The sequence below is a fragment of the Choristoneura fumiferana genome, chromosome 11, assembly GCF_025370935.1.
Source record: "Choristoneura fumiferana chromosome 11, NRCan_CFum_1, whole genome shotgun sequence".
NCBI lineage: Eukaryota > Metazoa > Arthropoda > Insecta > Lepidoptera > Tortricidae > Choristoneura > Choristoneura fumiferana.
The window spans coordinates 8,161,818-8,180,773 of NC_133482.1; the positions used below are offsets into that span (position 1 = coordinate 8,161,818).

Genomic DNA, 18,956 nt, shown 5'->3' on the forward strand with positions numbered 1-18,956 from the left:
AACGATGTACCGTTACTTTTTCTATGTTTTACCGGTATAAAAATGGAACGTTATTTATGCATACTCGTCCAAGTATACTCGTATTGTATCACTTATGCTAAATATTATTCTTTTATGGGTAAGTACTTTTTACCTAAGATTTCTTCACAATATTTTTTTCTTATTAATTTCTTACTAGACTAATAAGTAAAATAAAAACATTTTCGTATTTGTAGATAAGGCAAACGTACGAGTGCTCGTCAATGCCCCAATAGTTGGCATCTTTAATTTTATGTCATTACTTAGCGTTATGTAACTACGTTATGTAGCGGATCATTAGACTTTTGCTGTGTATTTCCATTATTAATAAATAAGTATGTACTTAGTAACTGGAAGTTATTTCATACAAATTGTCAATTACTTAGTATTAAGAATATCGGGAATACACTACTTATTGTCTGATACATCATAACGTATTTTATTTCTGTCTTACCTTACTCCCACATCACCGGCATTTGATTTCCTTCCTTGCACCGCAGTCTGGGAGCAAACAAGTGGCTGTCATTTTTATCATTAATAATGAAGTCGTTATCAAGTGGCGGCCTACTCGCTTGCGCAGGAAGTTCAGCGCAGCTGGCTCGACTCATTCGAGTGTCGGCGTCGGACAAAATCAGCGGCGCCCGCGCACCCGCGAACACCGCGCGTGCAAACCAGACATCAACACCACAATGAACCTAACCATGGCAACTGACGTGATAGTGACCGCTGACTCCCAGGACGCGGTCCTCAGGGCAAAAATAATAACCATGGTGACACTCTTCGTTGTTTCCATGATTTTTGGGTGTCTGCCGATGCTTCTGTCTCTAAAGTTCGACTGGTTCACGAAGAACACTGGGACTGACATGCGCTCCACGAACCAGTTCGTGTTGGGGCTGCTGGCTTTCGGTGGAGGTGTGCTCTTCGCTACTACCTTCATGCATCTACTGCCTGAGGTCGATTTGAATGTGCAGCTGTTGCAAGGTGAGCTTGTGTATTCAATTTATGCAACGATTTAATTTTAACGTGCGTGAGACAATAATATGATTTTGATGTCAAATATTAATGCATAGGTATAAACAATAGCTAATCCTTATCTTCATTTCAACTTTCACAAGCGAGAAAAGGGCTTGTTCCGTTTATCCAACCTAAAAAAAACACCCTTAGGTGGATACCTACTCGGAAACGCGTGTCCGTCTATCCACCCTATAGACAGGAAGTTCCACGCTCAGGGTGGATAGTCGGAGACCGTTTCCGAGTATCCACCTCAAGGTGGCTGTTTTAGGGTGGATAAATGGAATAAGCCGAAAAATTAACATTACGTTTCATTTAGATACAACGGCAAAACCCACTAGACACTGACAAAATTGTCATCCGATGGATAGAGCCTTTTATATAGTTAGTTGTTATATAGTCTTACTACATATAGTTTCGAAATGTCTGTCCGTCTGTCTGTCCGCGGCTAAGCGCAAAGACCGTTAGTACTAGAAAGCTGTAATTTGGAATGCATATATATCAGTCACGCCGACAGTGTTAAAATAAAAAACGAAAAAATAATAATATTAGGGTACCCCTCCCATAGTATGTACCTAATGTAGGATGTTTTTTTTTCACTTCCACCCTATGTTGTGGGGTATCGTTGGATAGGTATTCGAAAAACTTTTTTTTGATAAAGTGAATATTTTTGGAGATATTTACGCCGAAAGTTAAAAAAAAGTGCTCTCAAACTTTTGAACCGTACGTCTAAAAAAAATATGAAGTTAAGCTTAATAAAAACTTTCTACGAAAATATTTACAACTTAATCAGTTGGGCAGTTTTTGTTTGTGTAAAAAATGATTTCTAAGGCAAAGTTAAGTTAAGGCAAGTTCGGGAACTACGGAACCCTAGACTGAGCTTGACCCGACATGCTCTTTACCTGTTTTATTTTATCTAAATTAACTTGGCGATATTCGCTGTCCTGTCCAACACGCAGGATCCTTGAACGGTCATACGCCGTCTGCAGCCGTACACGATGACCCTGATGAAGTCCTCGGTCAATTTTATCCGAGGCAAACCTATGCAGTGTACACTCAAGTACAAAGTTATCGACACGGCTAAAGTAAAAAAAATATGCACACACGGCCTTAATGTTAAGTTTATGCATAGTTCGTGTAATACATATTTTTCATCACACTTGCTCGTAAACAGTGTCGTAACATGCAGGCTACCTTGGTTGCAACCCCCAAATAAAACCCTCGACCTTAATGTGCTTGTCATGAAGCCCAAGGTCGGTAAATGAGTCCATGCCCGTACTGATGCGCCATGCGCGCGCTGCTGCAGGACCACATAAACACGCACGCTGCGGCGCATGTTGCTGGAGGGGGAGGTGAAGGGCGGCGCTGCCAAGAGCGCAGCCCAAGGTATCGCCAATATTTGGAAGAATTATATTTTTTCTTTCAGAAAAAAAAAATTATTCGCAAATGTGATGAAAAACTTGTATGTCGCACGGGTGGTACTAGAATTACGAACATCGACTCATTAAAGCCCCCAGTCTTCGACTTCGGGTTTCTAATAGACTCTCGTTCGTAATTAATTATTTACCGCCCTTAAGACATAATGTACTTTTCCACTCACCGGTTTAGATTTTAGAGGGGAAGGGGGGGGGCCGCTCGATTTTAATGAAAATTTTCACTTTAAAGTTGAATATTTTGCATAAGTCTATGGGAGGTACCCTAAAAACATTTTTTTTTAATTTTTTATTGTACCATTTTGTCGGCATTCTTTACATATATATTCGTGCAAAATTACATCTTTCTAGCATCGAAAGTCCCTGAGCAAAGCCGCGGACGGACAGACAGACATGGCTAAACTATAAGGATTCCGTTTTTGCCATTTTGGCTACGGAACCCTAAAAAAGCACAATGACTCGTTCTGAAAGTGGTTTGTCATAAATTAATTCATTAATATAAATGCGTTAGTGTTCTCATTCTTGTTATTATTGTTGTTATTTATTTATTAATACCAAAAAAAAATAGATAACATTTATTTACATTTTGTTCTATTACATAAGTTTTTTCGTCTATTCACAAAAATAAAGACAAATAGGTAGATAGATATATAATAAAATTCCGAACGCACCTACTGGAGGGAAAAAAGTTCAGAAAGTCAACATTACCAATTCTAGTAATAATTATTTTAACTTTGAGTAGGTTTAGCTACTTGCATAATGAAATGTAAAAAGCACAGGCTAACTCAAATATCAACGTCTAACCCAAACCCTGGTTCTAGAAAGTTGAACTTTTACTTGGACTTCGAAATTCCCTATTTTTATGGAGACAAGAACGTGAATGTATTTTGACATATTTCCATGGGACGAGAATTATGAAATTTAGAAAAAGCCACTGGCATATATAAGCTACCTAGCATACCTGACCTGAAACTGATTTATAAGTGATCAATTTATTTTCATTCATCTCATCATCCCATCATCCCAGCCTATATACGTCCCACTGCTGGGCACAGGCCTCCTCTCAGAACCAGAGGGCTTGGGCCATAGTTCCCACGCGGGCCCAGTGCAGATTGGGAACTTCACACGCACCATTGAATTTCTTCGCAGGTTTGTGCAGGTTTCCTCACGATGTTTTCCTTCACCGCAAAGCTCGTGGTAAATTTCAAATGTAATTCCGCACATGAATTTCGAAAAACTCAAAGGTGCGAGCCGGGGTTTGAACCCACGACCCTCTGTTTGAGAGGCGATAGGTCAAACCACTAGGCCACCACGGCTTTTTATTCATTCATCTACCTACTATTTTTCTCGCTGATTGTAAATCGACTATTATATCTATCTTCTTGCCGTTAAATGAAGTAGCCCGATATTAAAAGAACAAAGCCATGTCTTAAAAAACTACAAATATTTGCTTACCTACTTTATATTTATTGCAGTCTTAATTTTCTGTTGATGATAATATATCTAAGCAGCTAAAAGATACGTACCTACAGCCGCGTTACAAAATTTCTCTTGATGAAATGTACCTACGTATGTAGTGTGTGTACGTATATACGGTAAAAAGTTAAAATGAACAGTGAGAAAAAAGATAATAATATTGGCTAGATCACACCACAGACCATCGATGGTCGAAACATGTAGGCCACATATAGGCATTAGGGCATTTGCCATTTGGCTTTGCTGGGAAAAGATATTTAAAATTTTAAATAAATTAAAAAGCTTAAAAACCAATTTAAAACCGGCGTAGTGCGAGTCAGATTCACGCACTGAGGATTCCATAAAAAAAATTAAGTCCGCATAAGCACGTTGGTTCTGTAGTACCTATTTAGTGGCATTTCTATAAATAAATTTTTGGTAAATAATTCATTTTTAATACTCGCTTTTTTGCTGACTGTACTTTTTGTCGACTTTACTTGCAGTTTGCAGTCATCCAAACTACATTTGCTTACCAAATTTCAACTCGATGCCACTAACCGTTGAAGAGTTCCGTCCTGCAGAGACGATCCTGGCCAGATTACTGCCAGATTACTGGCCGATGCCCCTCCGCTCCGCTCAATTCAACTAGAGCCGCCGTCCTGATCGTCTCGCTCATACTCATAGATTTTATATCTGTGGTCCCACTCGCTCACTCCGCGCTCGCCCTCGCCAACCGCGCCAACAATCACCAGTACAGTAATCGATTAACATGAATGACATCGATTTTCTGACAGACGAATGATATAAACAGATGAATTAAATTAAGTGGAATTATTAAATAATTAATATTTGATTTGAATTTTAGAAATCAATCTATTCTTATTCTATAAAAAGATTGTATCTTATACCAAGGACCATACTTATACTTTGCTTATATGTATAGGTCTCTGGTGTAAAATTAAGACATGAGCTTGTTTTCTGATGATTATTGATATAACTGTGGTTTGACATATGGCCTCTCAAGCAGAGGGTCGTGGGTTCAAACCCCGGCTCGCACCTCTGAGTTTTTCGAAATTCATGTGCGGAATTACATTTGAAATTTACCACGAGCTTTACGGTGAAGGAAAACATCGTGAGGAAACCTGCACAAACCTGCGAAGCAATTCAATGGTATGTGTGAAGTTCCCAATCCGCACTGGGCCCGCGTGGGAACTACTGCCCAAGCCCTCTCATTCTGAGGGGAGGCCTGTGCCCTGCAGTGGGACGTATATAGGCTGGGATGATTGATATAACTACTAAATTGCCTTTTCCTATAATGGTTATTATAATTTGTCTGTCCGATATCGATTTAAAACGATTATTGATATATAGATAGTCATTCCGGTGGGTGGAAAAATTTGAAAAAAATCAGGATACGGAGAAAAACTATAACAGCTAAGTTTGCTTGAGAATTATTAGTAGTTTTACTCTTAAATAGCAGCCTAAGGTATAAAATATACCTAAACTTGGAAGATTCCGTATAAAATACGAAATCCTTAGAAAAATTACTTATTTTTTTACTCGACTACGGCAAAGCCAAAGGAAGAGTAATGATTTTAGCAGTCTATGTATGTTTTTATTTAGTAATGGCTACGGAATCCTATTTTGGGCGTATCCGACACGCTCTTGGCCGGTTTTTAAATCTGTGGGCATAACTGCCATTTAGGTACTTGTACAGTCAAGTGTAAAAATATGATCTTATTCAAAGTTTCAAAAATAAGTAACACAGCACAGACTTATTCCGACGCAATAAGGCCGTAGTAACATATTTTATTTTATTTTTGAGTGGTTCGAATAGATACTTATTTTTGCACTTCTGTAGGTACTTCAAGCGGAACGCCGCTACCCCGATGCTACATCGATAATGTGATGTATTACTTTTTTTTTTATTTTTCCAAGTAAGTATCTTGGGTAACTATTTTTTATCAAAGATTTTAAATTTGAACGCGTAAATATGAGTTAAAGTACCTCATAGATATTTTTACTGTCTTTTTGAACACACGTTTATTTCCCGGAAATTCATGTGTACAATAACTTTTAATGAGAAAATATTTTATTAAAATTTATTCGTTGTGGTTGAAGGACAGAGTACCTACTATTAGCTAATGTGCCAAATTTTAGAAGTCTCGAATACACCATCTTTGAGATACGACAGTTTTTGACTTTGAAAGCCCGTCCTGTAAAGTAAGGCCCTATTGTACGTAGGACCCGAAGTATGCGAGCCGACATGGACCTCTCAGTAGAACAACCCAAGAGTCTCGGTCTTGACAGATAGAAACTTAAGGAATCGTAATAATATGTACCTACCACTTAAGCCAGCTGAGCCAGCTAAATAGTTGCAATGGGTCGATAAAGATGACGTTAGATAGATCCTAAACGGACATAGCTAGTTTTTACAACTTTGCACAATGATTTAATCACTTCTGTTTTTCAATATTTGCCATTTGCCAGTAAATATGGTCCTTGTTATTAAGTAAAGTACCTACCTACTTAACGCGGTTTTTTAGGGGTCCGTAACTCAAAAGGAAAAAAGGAATCTTATAGAATCAATTGCTGTCCGTCTGCCTGTCTGTATCCGTGTATCAAGACCCTTTTTATAGGAACGCTTGGAGGTATCAAGCTTAAGTTAATATTGATCAAATACTCAGGTCTGCTTTCTCTTGAAGAAGTGAAAAAAATAAACTTCTAAGTCAATGCAATCAAAAGATACCTAAATATAAGTTAAATAGTTTAAAACGTTATAAGATACGTAAAGTCGTTAAAAAAGGTGTTTTTTTTCAAAGTGACATGCTTATTCTGGCGTCAGTCCAGTCCGTCGTCCTGGTTTTCTGTCAGTCACAATGGATTGACGTATATTATTGAACATATTTAATTTTCATCAGTCTGGACCATCAGTCCGTCAGTCAGAGAGACACGGTATTTATGTTGTCATTCTAAACAGAATTATGGACGTCAGAATGAGAGTGTAACATATCATAAGGTACTTCCGGTTGTCCTAGAAACTAGAAATTTGATATGAAGGTAGCTCTTATAGCACAACCAATAAGAAAGTCTGAAAAATCTCTTTTTTTTGATGACGATGATGTGATCCCGTTATCCCTCACTAGGGGCATAGGGCTCGTAGAAGTTTTCCATTTGGCTCGATCTTGCGCGGCTTCTTCCAGCTCTTCCCAGCCGAGACCAATTGAGCCAGCCTCTTTCTCAACTGATCGCCTCCACGTGGTCCGAGGACGTCATGGCCGTCTTCTGCCAGTAGATTGCCAACGGAGACCCTGCTTGCTATGGGCATCTTATTTATTTTACTTACCTACGTCTTTTTATGTCAGTAACCAACCATCTAAAATGACTCCACACTGACTCCACTAGATACTCATAGCTTACAAATTTGTACAGAATCCTTCCGATTCCGATTCTCACTTGACCGGATTTTTAGCATATAGGTGTTAATACGCGTTTTTGTCATATCTCCTGTTCTTTTGTTTGTCTTGATTCCATTATTATTTCAACAAAGATTATCAATTGAAGTGACTAAGTTAAGGTTTTAAAAATATAAGTACAGTATTCATATTCATTCAATTTCGTTTCGTAACGATTTATAAATATAAGTTTCCGTTTCATGAGTTTCGTACAATGCGTCCGGTGAATAATGCATCTTATGTAGAATTGACTTTATGAGGCCCGAATAATTTCGTAGACCAATTACAAAATTGCGGATAAGTAAAAAAATATTAATATTAATTTTTAGATGAGATTCACGAAACTTTTAAAGACGGATACACCTTTAGGAATTTGGTAGGTTCCGTATGTAAAATGTACTTTAATTAGTATTCGAAACTTTCACAATTCTCACTTATAACAGTTACGTCACTCGTAAATATAAATAGTTCGCGATTAAGTTCTAATATTAAGTATATATTAGTTCTACTGTAATTTTAAAGCTGTTATCTTATTGAAAAATATGAATATCAGCTACTTATCAGCTATGATAGACAAGCGATTTTAATAAGTACTAATTTAATTTTAAAGAATGACCGGCATCTTTGTTTAAATTGTAAAATTAACGAATCCGGATCGAAGGACTACGTACGTCATATCATTAGCCAGCAGACGATAAAAAATAATTATGGCTTTATTTCTTTCTGAAAATGTCGCGTGGACTTAAAAAAAAAATAACGCTTGAGCCAGCGCCGGCGGGGTGCAAGAGGAGCGGTCGCTCTTAGCCGCCAGATGCCGCAAGGGGCGCCATTTTCTAGTTTCCAAGTGTGTTTTGAGAGGCGCGCAAGCATGTAGACAATCTCGCTCTACCTTGAACAAGGGCTGTAACCCTTAGTGTAAGTTTTCGGTTACGAAATACGTCTCGATCGCGTTCGCGTTAAAATCACAATTTGTATGGAAACACGAACATCGCAAACGTTCCACTAGAGGCGCTGTTCGTGTTTCCATATAAATTGAGATTTTAACGCGAACGCGATCGAGACATATTTTGTAACCGAAAACTTACACTAAGGGTACTGGCTTTGACCCACCATAACTATAGTGATGTGGTGCGAGTGTCAGCGGTGTCAGTCGTCTAGGGCTTCCGCCGCGGAAGGCAGTTTTGCCGCCCTCTTATTATCTCGTTTAAAAAATTATTTGGTTGAAATATTTGTATCATTATTATGTTTTATATGTAGTAGAGCCTTACTGTAACCACTTGCTGGCTGCAGTACGAATGGGCCCACAGAATACCGGCGTGAAATAGTAGTTTCGCTACTGTGTTTCGTACGGTGAGTGGAAGATCTGGAGGTCCAACTCCCCTCCCACCTTCCCCCCTCCTCTATCCCGCTCCCCTTTAGGCCGGCAACGCACCCGCAGTCCTAATAATGTTGTAGGTGTCCATGGGTGGCGGTGATCGCTTACCATCAGGTGACCCGCATGCTCGTTTGCCAGCTATATGATAAAAAAATGTATTGTGAAATTTTGCCGCCGAATAAAAGTGACACTGATGCCCACTGGGGGTTGATCACCCATAATACGCTAGCCACTGAGTCATAAATATATGATGATGATGATGATTATATCAGTGAAATTACTTAATTTTAGCTAAGAAACTCATTGACAGGGGTCGGTCAAAAAGTGCCAATGACGTCAAACCACTTATAGGATGATTTCAAATAGTATTTTTGATTTTCATAAACGATTATCACTTATCATTTATCAACCTCTTTATTAAACGATATGAAATTTATTTTATTCACTGATTTCCATTGATTTATTTACGATTATTTTGTTACTTCATTAATGCTACTTTGTTACTACATGTCACACGGAAGTTAAAAAAAACATCATCTTGTGTGCATGATTACAACATTTTTACGTCATCCGCACTTTTTGTCCGACCCCTGCTCATTGAGTATATAAGGTACGAACCAGCAGTACATAACATAATAGGTACCTTTTATGAAATGAAAGACTGGCTGTTTTGAGCAGGGATCCTGCATTCCTGTATAAATTCGAACAAGCACGTTTTACAAACGAGCCGATATCTTTCTATATTTAGATGGTTCGAAATTGTTGGGCAGTGATAACACAAAGTTAATTACTTAACACCCGACAGTTTTCGAAGCGTATTAAATGAGATTAATAAGCCGAATGTTTTGAGATTGTACTCGATTAAATTATTAATTTAATGATCAAATTAAATCCGTCATAACTATTGAGTGAGTGAGATGAAGCCTACGAACAAATGAAGCGTACCGTAAAATGACTGAAATACAAATCCTCCCTAAATAACAACTATTTAAGCTATGGAAAATTGTGCAAGGCGTACCCCAAGGCAGCGTCCTAGGGCCGCTGTTGTTCTTAGTTTATGTCAACGAGTTCCCTCTGGTACTTGATCACATGTGTGTTATGTTCGCTGATGATGCTACAATATTTATATCTAATGACAAACAAAATGGTTCTATTGTTGATGAAGTATATAAAACGTTAAAATCATAATTAATTGGTTATCATCTGTAAACTTGAAGGTAAACTTGGATAAAACAAAAATATTAGAGTTTGTGAACTTAGACAGGTACCACAAAATATTAATTTGGTAATTGACAATGAAAAATTTGAACAAATAAGTAGCACAAATTTTTAGGAGACACAATAGACAGCAACCTTAACTGGAAGTCGCACATTCAGAAAATTAATAAAAAACTGTCAAAAACTTGTTATGCGATTTCAATATTGTCCAATATAACTTCAATAGAGATTGCAAAAAGGGCATACTATGGTAATGTTTATCCTCTCCTAACATATGGCATAATATTTTGGGGTAACTCAGTAAATGTTCAATCTACTTTTATTCTGCAAAAGAAATGTTTACGTATAATATATAATCTTCAAAATATGGACTCTCTAAGAAACATTTTTATCAATAATAGAATATTAACTCTGACATGCATATATATTTTTGGAAATTTGCATATTTGTTAAAGAAAATAAAGATCATTTTCCCAAAAAAAGTGATTCAAAGACAAATATACGATCTCAATATAAGTATGACATATGCACTGTCCGACCCTCTAGCTATATACTCAAAAGAGCACTTATGTAAATGGAATAAAAGTTTATAATCACTTACCTGAATATTTAAAATCATTAGATGGTGCACAATTCAAAAATAAACTTAAACAATTTTTAGTGTGCGAGTGCTTTTATGATCTAAATGAATACTTTTTGAAAAAATATTAGAATTCATGTAAAAATAATAAATAATAAATTATAATTATATTAAGTAATAAATTGTACGTCCGAAATGGGCAAACTGTTGAAACTTCTCATGCATAAATGTTAACATAATATGTACACGGTTTTGAAACAATAAACGTTTTTCTTATTTCTTATTTATAACTGCGGATGTTTGTTTGCGATTGTTTGTTACTACTTCACGCTAAAACGGCTGGTCGGATTTTTGATGAAATTTTGTATAGGTATAGGTATGCTACTTTTTATCCCAATGTTTCTACGGGATCGGGACAATATCTCGATATCTCAACCGCTGGGTTTAGATTACAGTCATGAAATTTGGCATGGTTGTGTTGGACCCTATGAATCTGACCATCGAAGAGAAGCACAAATATAATTAAGTTATGTTTCTTGGGCCCTAGTAATAATACAGGTACTTATTTATTTTTAAACAACAAATACAAACGATTTAGTGTCATTCGGTGCAAACGGAAAATCGTCCACTTGAATTACCTACCATTTTGAATTTGGACCAAAATGAATATCAATCAACCAAAGCGAATTTTGACAAAATGTGTTTGTGCTGAATATATTTACAAGCAAATTTATTTTTGCTGTAAATTAATTAAACCCAAATGGAATATTGGCCATTATACATTAGGAGCAAAATTAAATAAGCAACAAGTGAATTGTTGTCTAAATTAAGTCCTAACTTAATATGTAGGCCCAAAACAAATGATTTCGGGTGGAACATATTTACAATTCGTCATATTTCTGAGTTTCAGTACGTAAATACAAGTGGTCGTTTTTTTTCAGCATACTTCAAATTTGACACTTTTACCATAGAATAATGTCTCCATTTAGTCGATATTCAAGATGGATAATTTTCGTTATTGATGTATATTGTAAATTGTATTTTTTCTGCTTTGACGTATAATTTCGACTTGTCCATTTTCCATTTGCACCAAATGACAGTAAATCATACAAACTAATCTTCATTTTCCCTCTTGCCCTGACCCACCCTCTAGCCCTGTTGTTCTGAGAGGAGGCCTGTGCCCAGCAGTGGGACGTATATAGGCTGGGATGATTAATCTTCATTTTGATCAATTTTATCTACTAGTTGTAAATACAATCTTCTAAGATAATAAATAACGGTAACTACTTTGTGTGAAATTGGTTCCTTTCTTCCCTTTTGAACAATCTATTATTTTAGAAATCTAGCCTACTGGTGTAAAAAAAACACGTACCTAGCCTTAGCCTAGCCTTTTCTCTTTAATCTATCCTCCAATACGTTTAGCTACAATTCGTTTACCCCCGCGTGTTTCAATTTATCTTTAACCATATCTTTTAATTATTGTAATTAAGTACCCAATCAATTTGTTCAACAATTACCGATAACACATGCTACGTTCCAAGTCTTTTTTATACACATTTTATAGGTAACTAACCAGACATTGTTGAAAAGTAAGACCGTTTATTTGGCGCTTTACGAGTATGCAAGGTTGCATTTTTATTACGAAGCTATGTCTGTATGAAGAATAGTCTCACAGTAACCTATTTTGGAAATCAGAGCGTTCGAAAAACTTTTCTAAAGTGCCTGTTCCACTTATCCTACCAGGCTATCTCCACTAGAGATGTTTAATAAAATTAAACCATATATCCCCTACTTGCCCTGTTATATACTAAGTTACCCTCTAACACTTAAAAAAACACTACGTGTTTAGTAGAACTGAATGTAAATATTTTGTGTAGGTAACTGTCCCTACCAGTGGAGATAGAAAGCCACAGATAGCTAACCAATGTGGAAAGATCGAAAAAAAATTATATATTATAACACTTCTGGTGGACATAGCTTCGTAGAGATAGATGAAACAGGGGGAAAATTGTGTTTATTTTGAAACATGAGTAAAGCCGTTAACAATCAAAAAATACAGTCTTTACCTAAATCAAAAAACAGGATTGGAGAAGGGAATCGGTCATTGACTCGATGATGTTGCTTTGACGTCAATTGGACAACAGATAATCGGAATCATCTATGATTTAAAAATCAAGAGTATCAAGAGTAGTTAGAAGAGTAGTTTGACAAACTCACGGAGCTAAATAATATAATAAACTACTTTTGACAGTAACGAACGCTAGTCACTATCTCAACATAAAAACCTCCAAATGACAACCTAATAAAATTCCAATTTCGGTGTGCGATTATTGTTATCCTCCTACACAATGCTTGCCAATCATCTTATAATTATTAATTTGCGTTGATAAGATGCTATCAGGCAATAGAAATAGTCCGCTATTGCCGAAAATCCTGATAACACCAATACAGGCAATACAGTAAATTTTCAAATAAATTCGTATAATCCAGAAAATAGATTATACAATCTTAATCATCTTTACAATTAATCATAGGTACTTAGATTTCGTTTCGATTATAGTTAGGTACCCTATTACCCTATTGTTTCTGGCGGAGCGATGGATTCACAGGTTTACCCCCCATACCCTAGTTAATCTGTGGATGGATTGTATTATAGATCAAGCTTATCAAAAGTTTTTTCACCTCAGCAGCTCAAACAGGCAGGTTTTGCTATGAAAAATCAGTGAGCAAAATCGCATTTTTTTTTTAAATGCTGAGGACAGCGCTGGGTCCACTCATCGAATTCCAAATATGTATTTGAACTTGACTTTGATCTGTCATTTTCAGTTCAATATGAAAAAAGAAGGAGAGATAGGATCAAATCGATACTAAGTTCTGTAGGCCTAAAAAGAAACAAACAAACGTTCGGATACACATAGATATAACATCAAAATTATAAAACGTCTGTTATTATAGTGAATTACTAAAGGGACTTAGTAAGTATAGCACTTATTGTTCGAAGCTTGTACGGTGCTTTTCTCAAATATAAACTAAGAAACTACAAAGATAAATTAACAAACAAAACGAGCATAAATGAACGAATATCCCGCTCAATTTTACTATTTTCCAAGTTTTTTTTTTACTTTTTCATTAACCAAGAAGCATAATAAAACAACCTAATAAAAAATATGTGTTGACCTTTAGCATTAAAAATATGTCAATAATGAATTAATTATAATAAGGACAAATTCGAAAACAAAAACACGAGGTGAAATTAAAAAACCAAAGTGAATTTAATGACAGCGAACTATTTCCGAAAAATACAATTTCTCACTCTTTTAATAAAGTATGCAACCTTGTTGTACGAAAGCCGCTGCTCTTGGTTTTTTTTTTAAATAAAATCGTTCCGTATACTGCCTACTGCCTATCTTAAAGTTGGGTCAAATATTTGTCAAATTTAATGAATTTTCAAGTTATCTATTTATCATGTTTCAAACAACAGCAATCCTAATAAAAATCATATTAAAGGTTTATTTTTCAAAAAAATTATACGTATATTGTTCCACATTTTAATAACCCAAATATGAGGTTTTTTGCAGTATTTAAAAGTATAATGTTACGAGTATGAGATTTTATCGTACCTACTGGATACTTTTTCGTTCCATATTCAAAACCTGTCTACTTACCGGAGACTTTTGATCGTTGTCTGGCATTCTTAAGTGACTTTTTAAAGATGTAATGGCGACTCTATGAATAATTTTTGAGAAAAAGTTTTCAATAATGATTAAGTACTATATTTATATATTTTAAAGCTTATGATATTTTTTGTCTTCTAAATATACGTGGTTTTCTTTTAACCTTTAATTTAAATGTTCTCGCTGCTCAGGTGAAAAGTTGTATGTGTGTCACACGAGACCAAAGTTTTTTTGCATCCATTTTGATCCCTCATCCCTGGCTGATCTCAGGATTCTAACGTAGAATCACTCGCTATCGCTCGTGATTCAATTGTAGAATCCTTCGCTTACTCGGGATTCAAAATCAACACTCGCACCAAAAAACGACTTTGAATTTGGTAGGTTCCGTATGTAAAATGTACTTTAATTAGTATTCGAAACTTTCACAATTCTCACTTATAACAGTTACGTCACTCGTAAATATAAATAGTTCGCGATTAAGTTCTAATATTAAGTATATATTAGTTCTACTGTAATTTTAAAGCTGTTATCTTATTGAAAAATATGAATATCAGCTACTTATCAGCTATGATAGACAAGCGATTTTAATAAGTACTAATTTAATTTTAAAGAATGACCGGCATCTTTGTTTAAATTGTAAAATTAACGAATCCGGATCGAAGGACTACGTACGTCATATCATTAGCCAGCAGACGATAAAAAATAATTATGGCTTTATTTCTTTCTGAAAATGTCGCGTGGACTTAAAAAAAAAATAACGCTTGAGCCAGCGCCGGCGGGGTGCAAGAGGAGCGGTCGCTCTTAGCCGCCAGATGCCGCAAGGGGCGCCATTTTCTAGTTTCCAAGTGTCGTTTGAGAGGCGCGCAAGCATGTAGACAATCTCGCTCTACCTTGATCAAGGGCTGTAACCCTTAGTGTAAGTTTTCGGTTACAAAATACGTCTCGATCGCGTTCGCGTTAAAATCACAATTTGTATGGAAACACGAACATCGCAAACGTTCCACTAGAGGCGCTGTTCGTGTTTCCATATAAATTGAGATTTTAACGCGAACGCGATCGAGACATATTTTGTAACCGAAAACTTACACTAAGGGTACTGGCTTGACCCACCATAACTATAGTGATGTGGTGCGAGTGTCAGCGGTGTCAGTCGTCTAGGGCTTCCGCCGCGGAAGGCAGTTTTGCCGCCCTCTTATTATCTCATTTAAAAAATATTTGGTTCAAATATTTGTATCATTATTATGTTTTATATGTAGTAGAGCCTTACTGTAACCACTTGCTGGCTGCAGTACGAATGGGCCCACAGAATACCGGCGTGAAATAGTAGTTTCGCTACTGTGTTTCGTACGGTGAGTGGAAGATCTGGAGGTCCAACTCCCCTCCCACCTTCCCCCCTCCTCTATCCCGCTCCCCTTTAGGCCGGCAACGCACCCGCAGTCCTAATAATGTTGTAGGTGTCCATGGGTGGCGGTGATCGCTTACCATCAGGTGACCCGCATGCTCGTTTGCCAGCTATATGATAAAAAAATGTATTGTGAAATTTTGCCGCCGAATAAAAGTGACACTGATGCCCACTGGGGGTTGATCACCCATAATACGCTAGCCACTGAGTCATAAATATATGATGATGATGATGATTATATCAGTGAAATTACTTAATTTTAGCTAAGAAACTCATTGACAGGGGTCGGTCAAAAAGTGCCAATGACGTCAAACCACTTATAGGATGATTTCAAATAGTATTTTTGATTTTCATAAACGATTATCACTTATCATTTATCAACCTCTTTATTAAACGATATGAAATTTATTTTATTCACTGATTTCCATTGATTTATTTACGATTATTTTGTTACTTCATTAATGCTACTTTGTTACTACATGTCACACGGAAGTTTAAATAAAAACATCATCTTGTGTGCATGATTACGTCATTTTTACGTCATCCGCACTTTTTGTCCGACCCCTGCTCATTGAGTATATAAGGTACGAACCAGCAGTACATAACATAATAGGTACCTTTTATGAAATGAAAGACTGGCTGTTTTGAGCAGGGATCCTGCATTCCTGTATAAATTCGAACAAGCACGTTTTACAAACGAGCCGATATCTTTCTATATTTAGATGGTTCGAAATTGTTGGGCAGTGATAACACAAAGTTAATTACTTAACACCAGACAGTTTTCGAAGCGTATTAAATGAGATTAATAAGCCGAATGTTTTGAGATTGTACTCGATTAAATTATTAATTTAATGATAAATTAAATCCGTCATAACTATTGAGTGAGTGAGATGAAGCCTACGAACAAATGAAGCGTACCGTAAAATGACTGAAATACAAATCCTCCCTAAATAACAACTATTTAAGCTATGGAAAAATTGTGCAAGGCGTACCCCAAGGCAGCGTCCTAGGGCCGCTGTTGTTCTTAGTTTATGTCAACGAGTTCCCTCTAGTACTTGATCACATGTGTGTTATGTTCGCCGATGATGCTACAATATTTATATCTAATGACAAACAAAATGGTTCTATTGTTGATGAAGTACATAAAACGTTAAAAATCATAATTAATTGGTTATCATCTGTAAACTTGAAGGTAAACTTGGATAAAACAAAAACATTAGAGTTTGTGAACTATAGACAGGTACCACAAAATATTAATTTGGTAATTGACAATGAAAAAATTGAACAAATAAGTAGCACAAATTTTTTAGGAGTCACAATAGACAGCAACCTTAACTGGAAGTCGCACATTCAGAAAATTAATAAAAAACTGTCAAAAACTTGTTATGCGATTTCAATATTGTCCAATATAACTTCAATAGAGATTGCAAAAAGGGCATACTATGGTAATGTTTATCCTCTCCTAACATATGGCATAATATTTTGGGGTAACTCAGTAAATGTTCAATCTACTTTTATTCTGCAAAAGAAATGTTTACGTATAATATATAATCTTCAAAATATGGACTCTCTAAGAAACATTTTTATTAATAATAGAATATTAACTCTGACATGCATATATATTTTGGAAATTTGCATATTTGTTAAAGAAAATAAAGATCATTTTCCCAAAAAAAGTGATTCAAAGACAAATATACGATCTCAATATAAGTATGACATATGCACTGTCCGACCCTCTAGCTATATACTCAAAAAGAGCACTTATGTAAATGGAATAAAAGTTTATAATCACTTACCTGAATATTTAAAATCATTAGATGGTGCACAATTCAAAAATAAACTTAAACAATTTTTAGTGTGCGAGTGCTTTTATGATCTAAATGAATACTTTTTTGAAAAAATATTAGAATTCATGTAAAAATAATAAATAATAAATTATAATTATATTTAAGTAATAAATTGTACGTCCGAAATGGGCAAACTGTTGAAACTTGTCATGCATAAATGTTAACATAATATGTACACGGTTTTGAACAATAAACGTTTCTTATTTCTTATTTATAACTGCGGATGTTTGTTTGCGATTGTTTGTTACTACTTCACGCTAAAACGGCTGGTCGGATTTTGATGAAATTTTGTATAGGTATAGATAGCTAGATGTGTGACATAACACATATGCTACTTTTTATCCCAATGCTCCTACGGGATCGGGACAATACCTCGATATCTCAACCGCTGGGTTTAGATTACAGTCATGAAATTTGGCATGGTTGTGTTGGACCCTATGAATCTGACCATCGAAGAGAAGCACAAATATAATTAAGTTATGTTTCTTGGGCCCTAGTAATAATACAGGTACTTATTTATTTTTAAACAACAAATACAAACGATTTAGTGTCATTCGGTGCAAACGGAAAATCGTCCACTTGAATTACCTACCATTTTGAATTTGGACCAAAATGAATATCAATCAACCAAAGCGAATTTTGACAAAATGTGTTTGTGCTGAATATATTTACAAGCAAATTTATTTTTGCTGTAAATTAATTAAACCCAAATGGAATATTGGCCATTATACATTAGGAGCAAAATTAAATAAGCAATAAGTGAATTGTTGTCTAAATTAAGTCCTAACTTAATATGTAGGCCCAAAACAAATGATTTCGGGTGGAACATATTTACAATTCGTCATATTTCTAAGTTTCAGTACGTAAATACAAGTGGTCGTTTTTTTTCAGCATACTTCAAATTTGACACTTTTACCATAGAATAATGTTCCATTTAGTCGATATTCAAGATGGATAATTTTCGTTATTGATGTATATTGTAAATTGTATTTTTTCTGCTTTGACGTATAATTTCGACTTGTCCATTTTCCATTTGCACCAAATGACAGTAAATCATACAAACTAATCTTCTTTTTCCCTCTTGCCCTGACCCACCCTCTAGCCCTGTTGTTCTGAGAGGAGGCCTGTGCCCAGCAGTGGGACGTATATAGGCTGGGATGATTAATCTTCATTTTGATCAATTTTATCTACTAGTTGTAAATACAATCTTCTAAGATAATAAATAACGGTAACTACTTGGTGTGAAATTGGTTCCTTTCTTCCCTTTTGAACAATCTATTATTTTAGAAATCTAGCCTACTGGTGTAAAAAAACACGTACCTAGCCTTAGCCTAGCCTTTTCTCTTTAATCTATCCTTCAATACGTTTAGCTACAATTCGTTTACCCCCGCGTGTTTCAATTTATCTTTGACCATATCTTTTAATTATTGTAATTAAGTACCCAATCAATTTGTTCAACAATTACCGATAACACATGCTACGTTCCAA

At 35.7% G+C, this 18,956-nt stretch overlaps 1 protein-coding gene across 1 annotated transcript in view; it reads left to right on the forward strand.

Moving 5' to 3' along the window:
- The first annotated feature begins 608 nt into the window (after positions 1 to 608).
- The window catches only part of LOC141432667 (zinc transporter ZIP1-like), a 35,233-nt gene continuing 16,885 nt past the window's right edge, over positions 609 to 18,956 (forward strand). Inside the window, exon 1 of the mRNA XM_074094368.1 lies at positions 609 to 999. Coding sequence (XP_073950469.1) covers positions 708 to 999 — 292 coding nt within the window. The 5' untranslated portion in view covers positions 609 to 707. The remainder of the gene's footprint in view (positions 1,000 to 18,956) is intronic.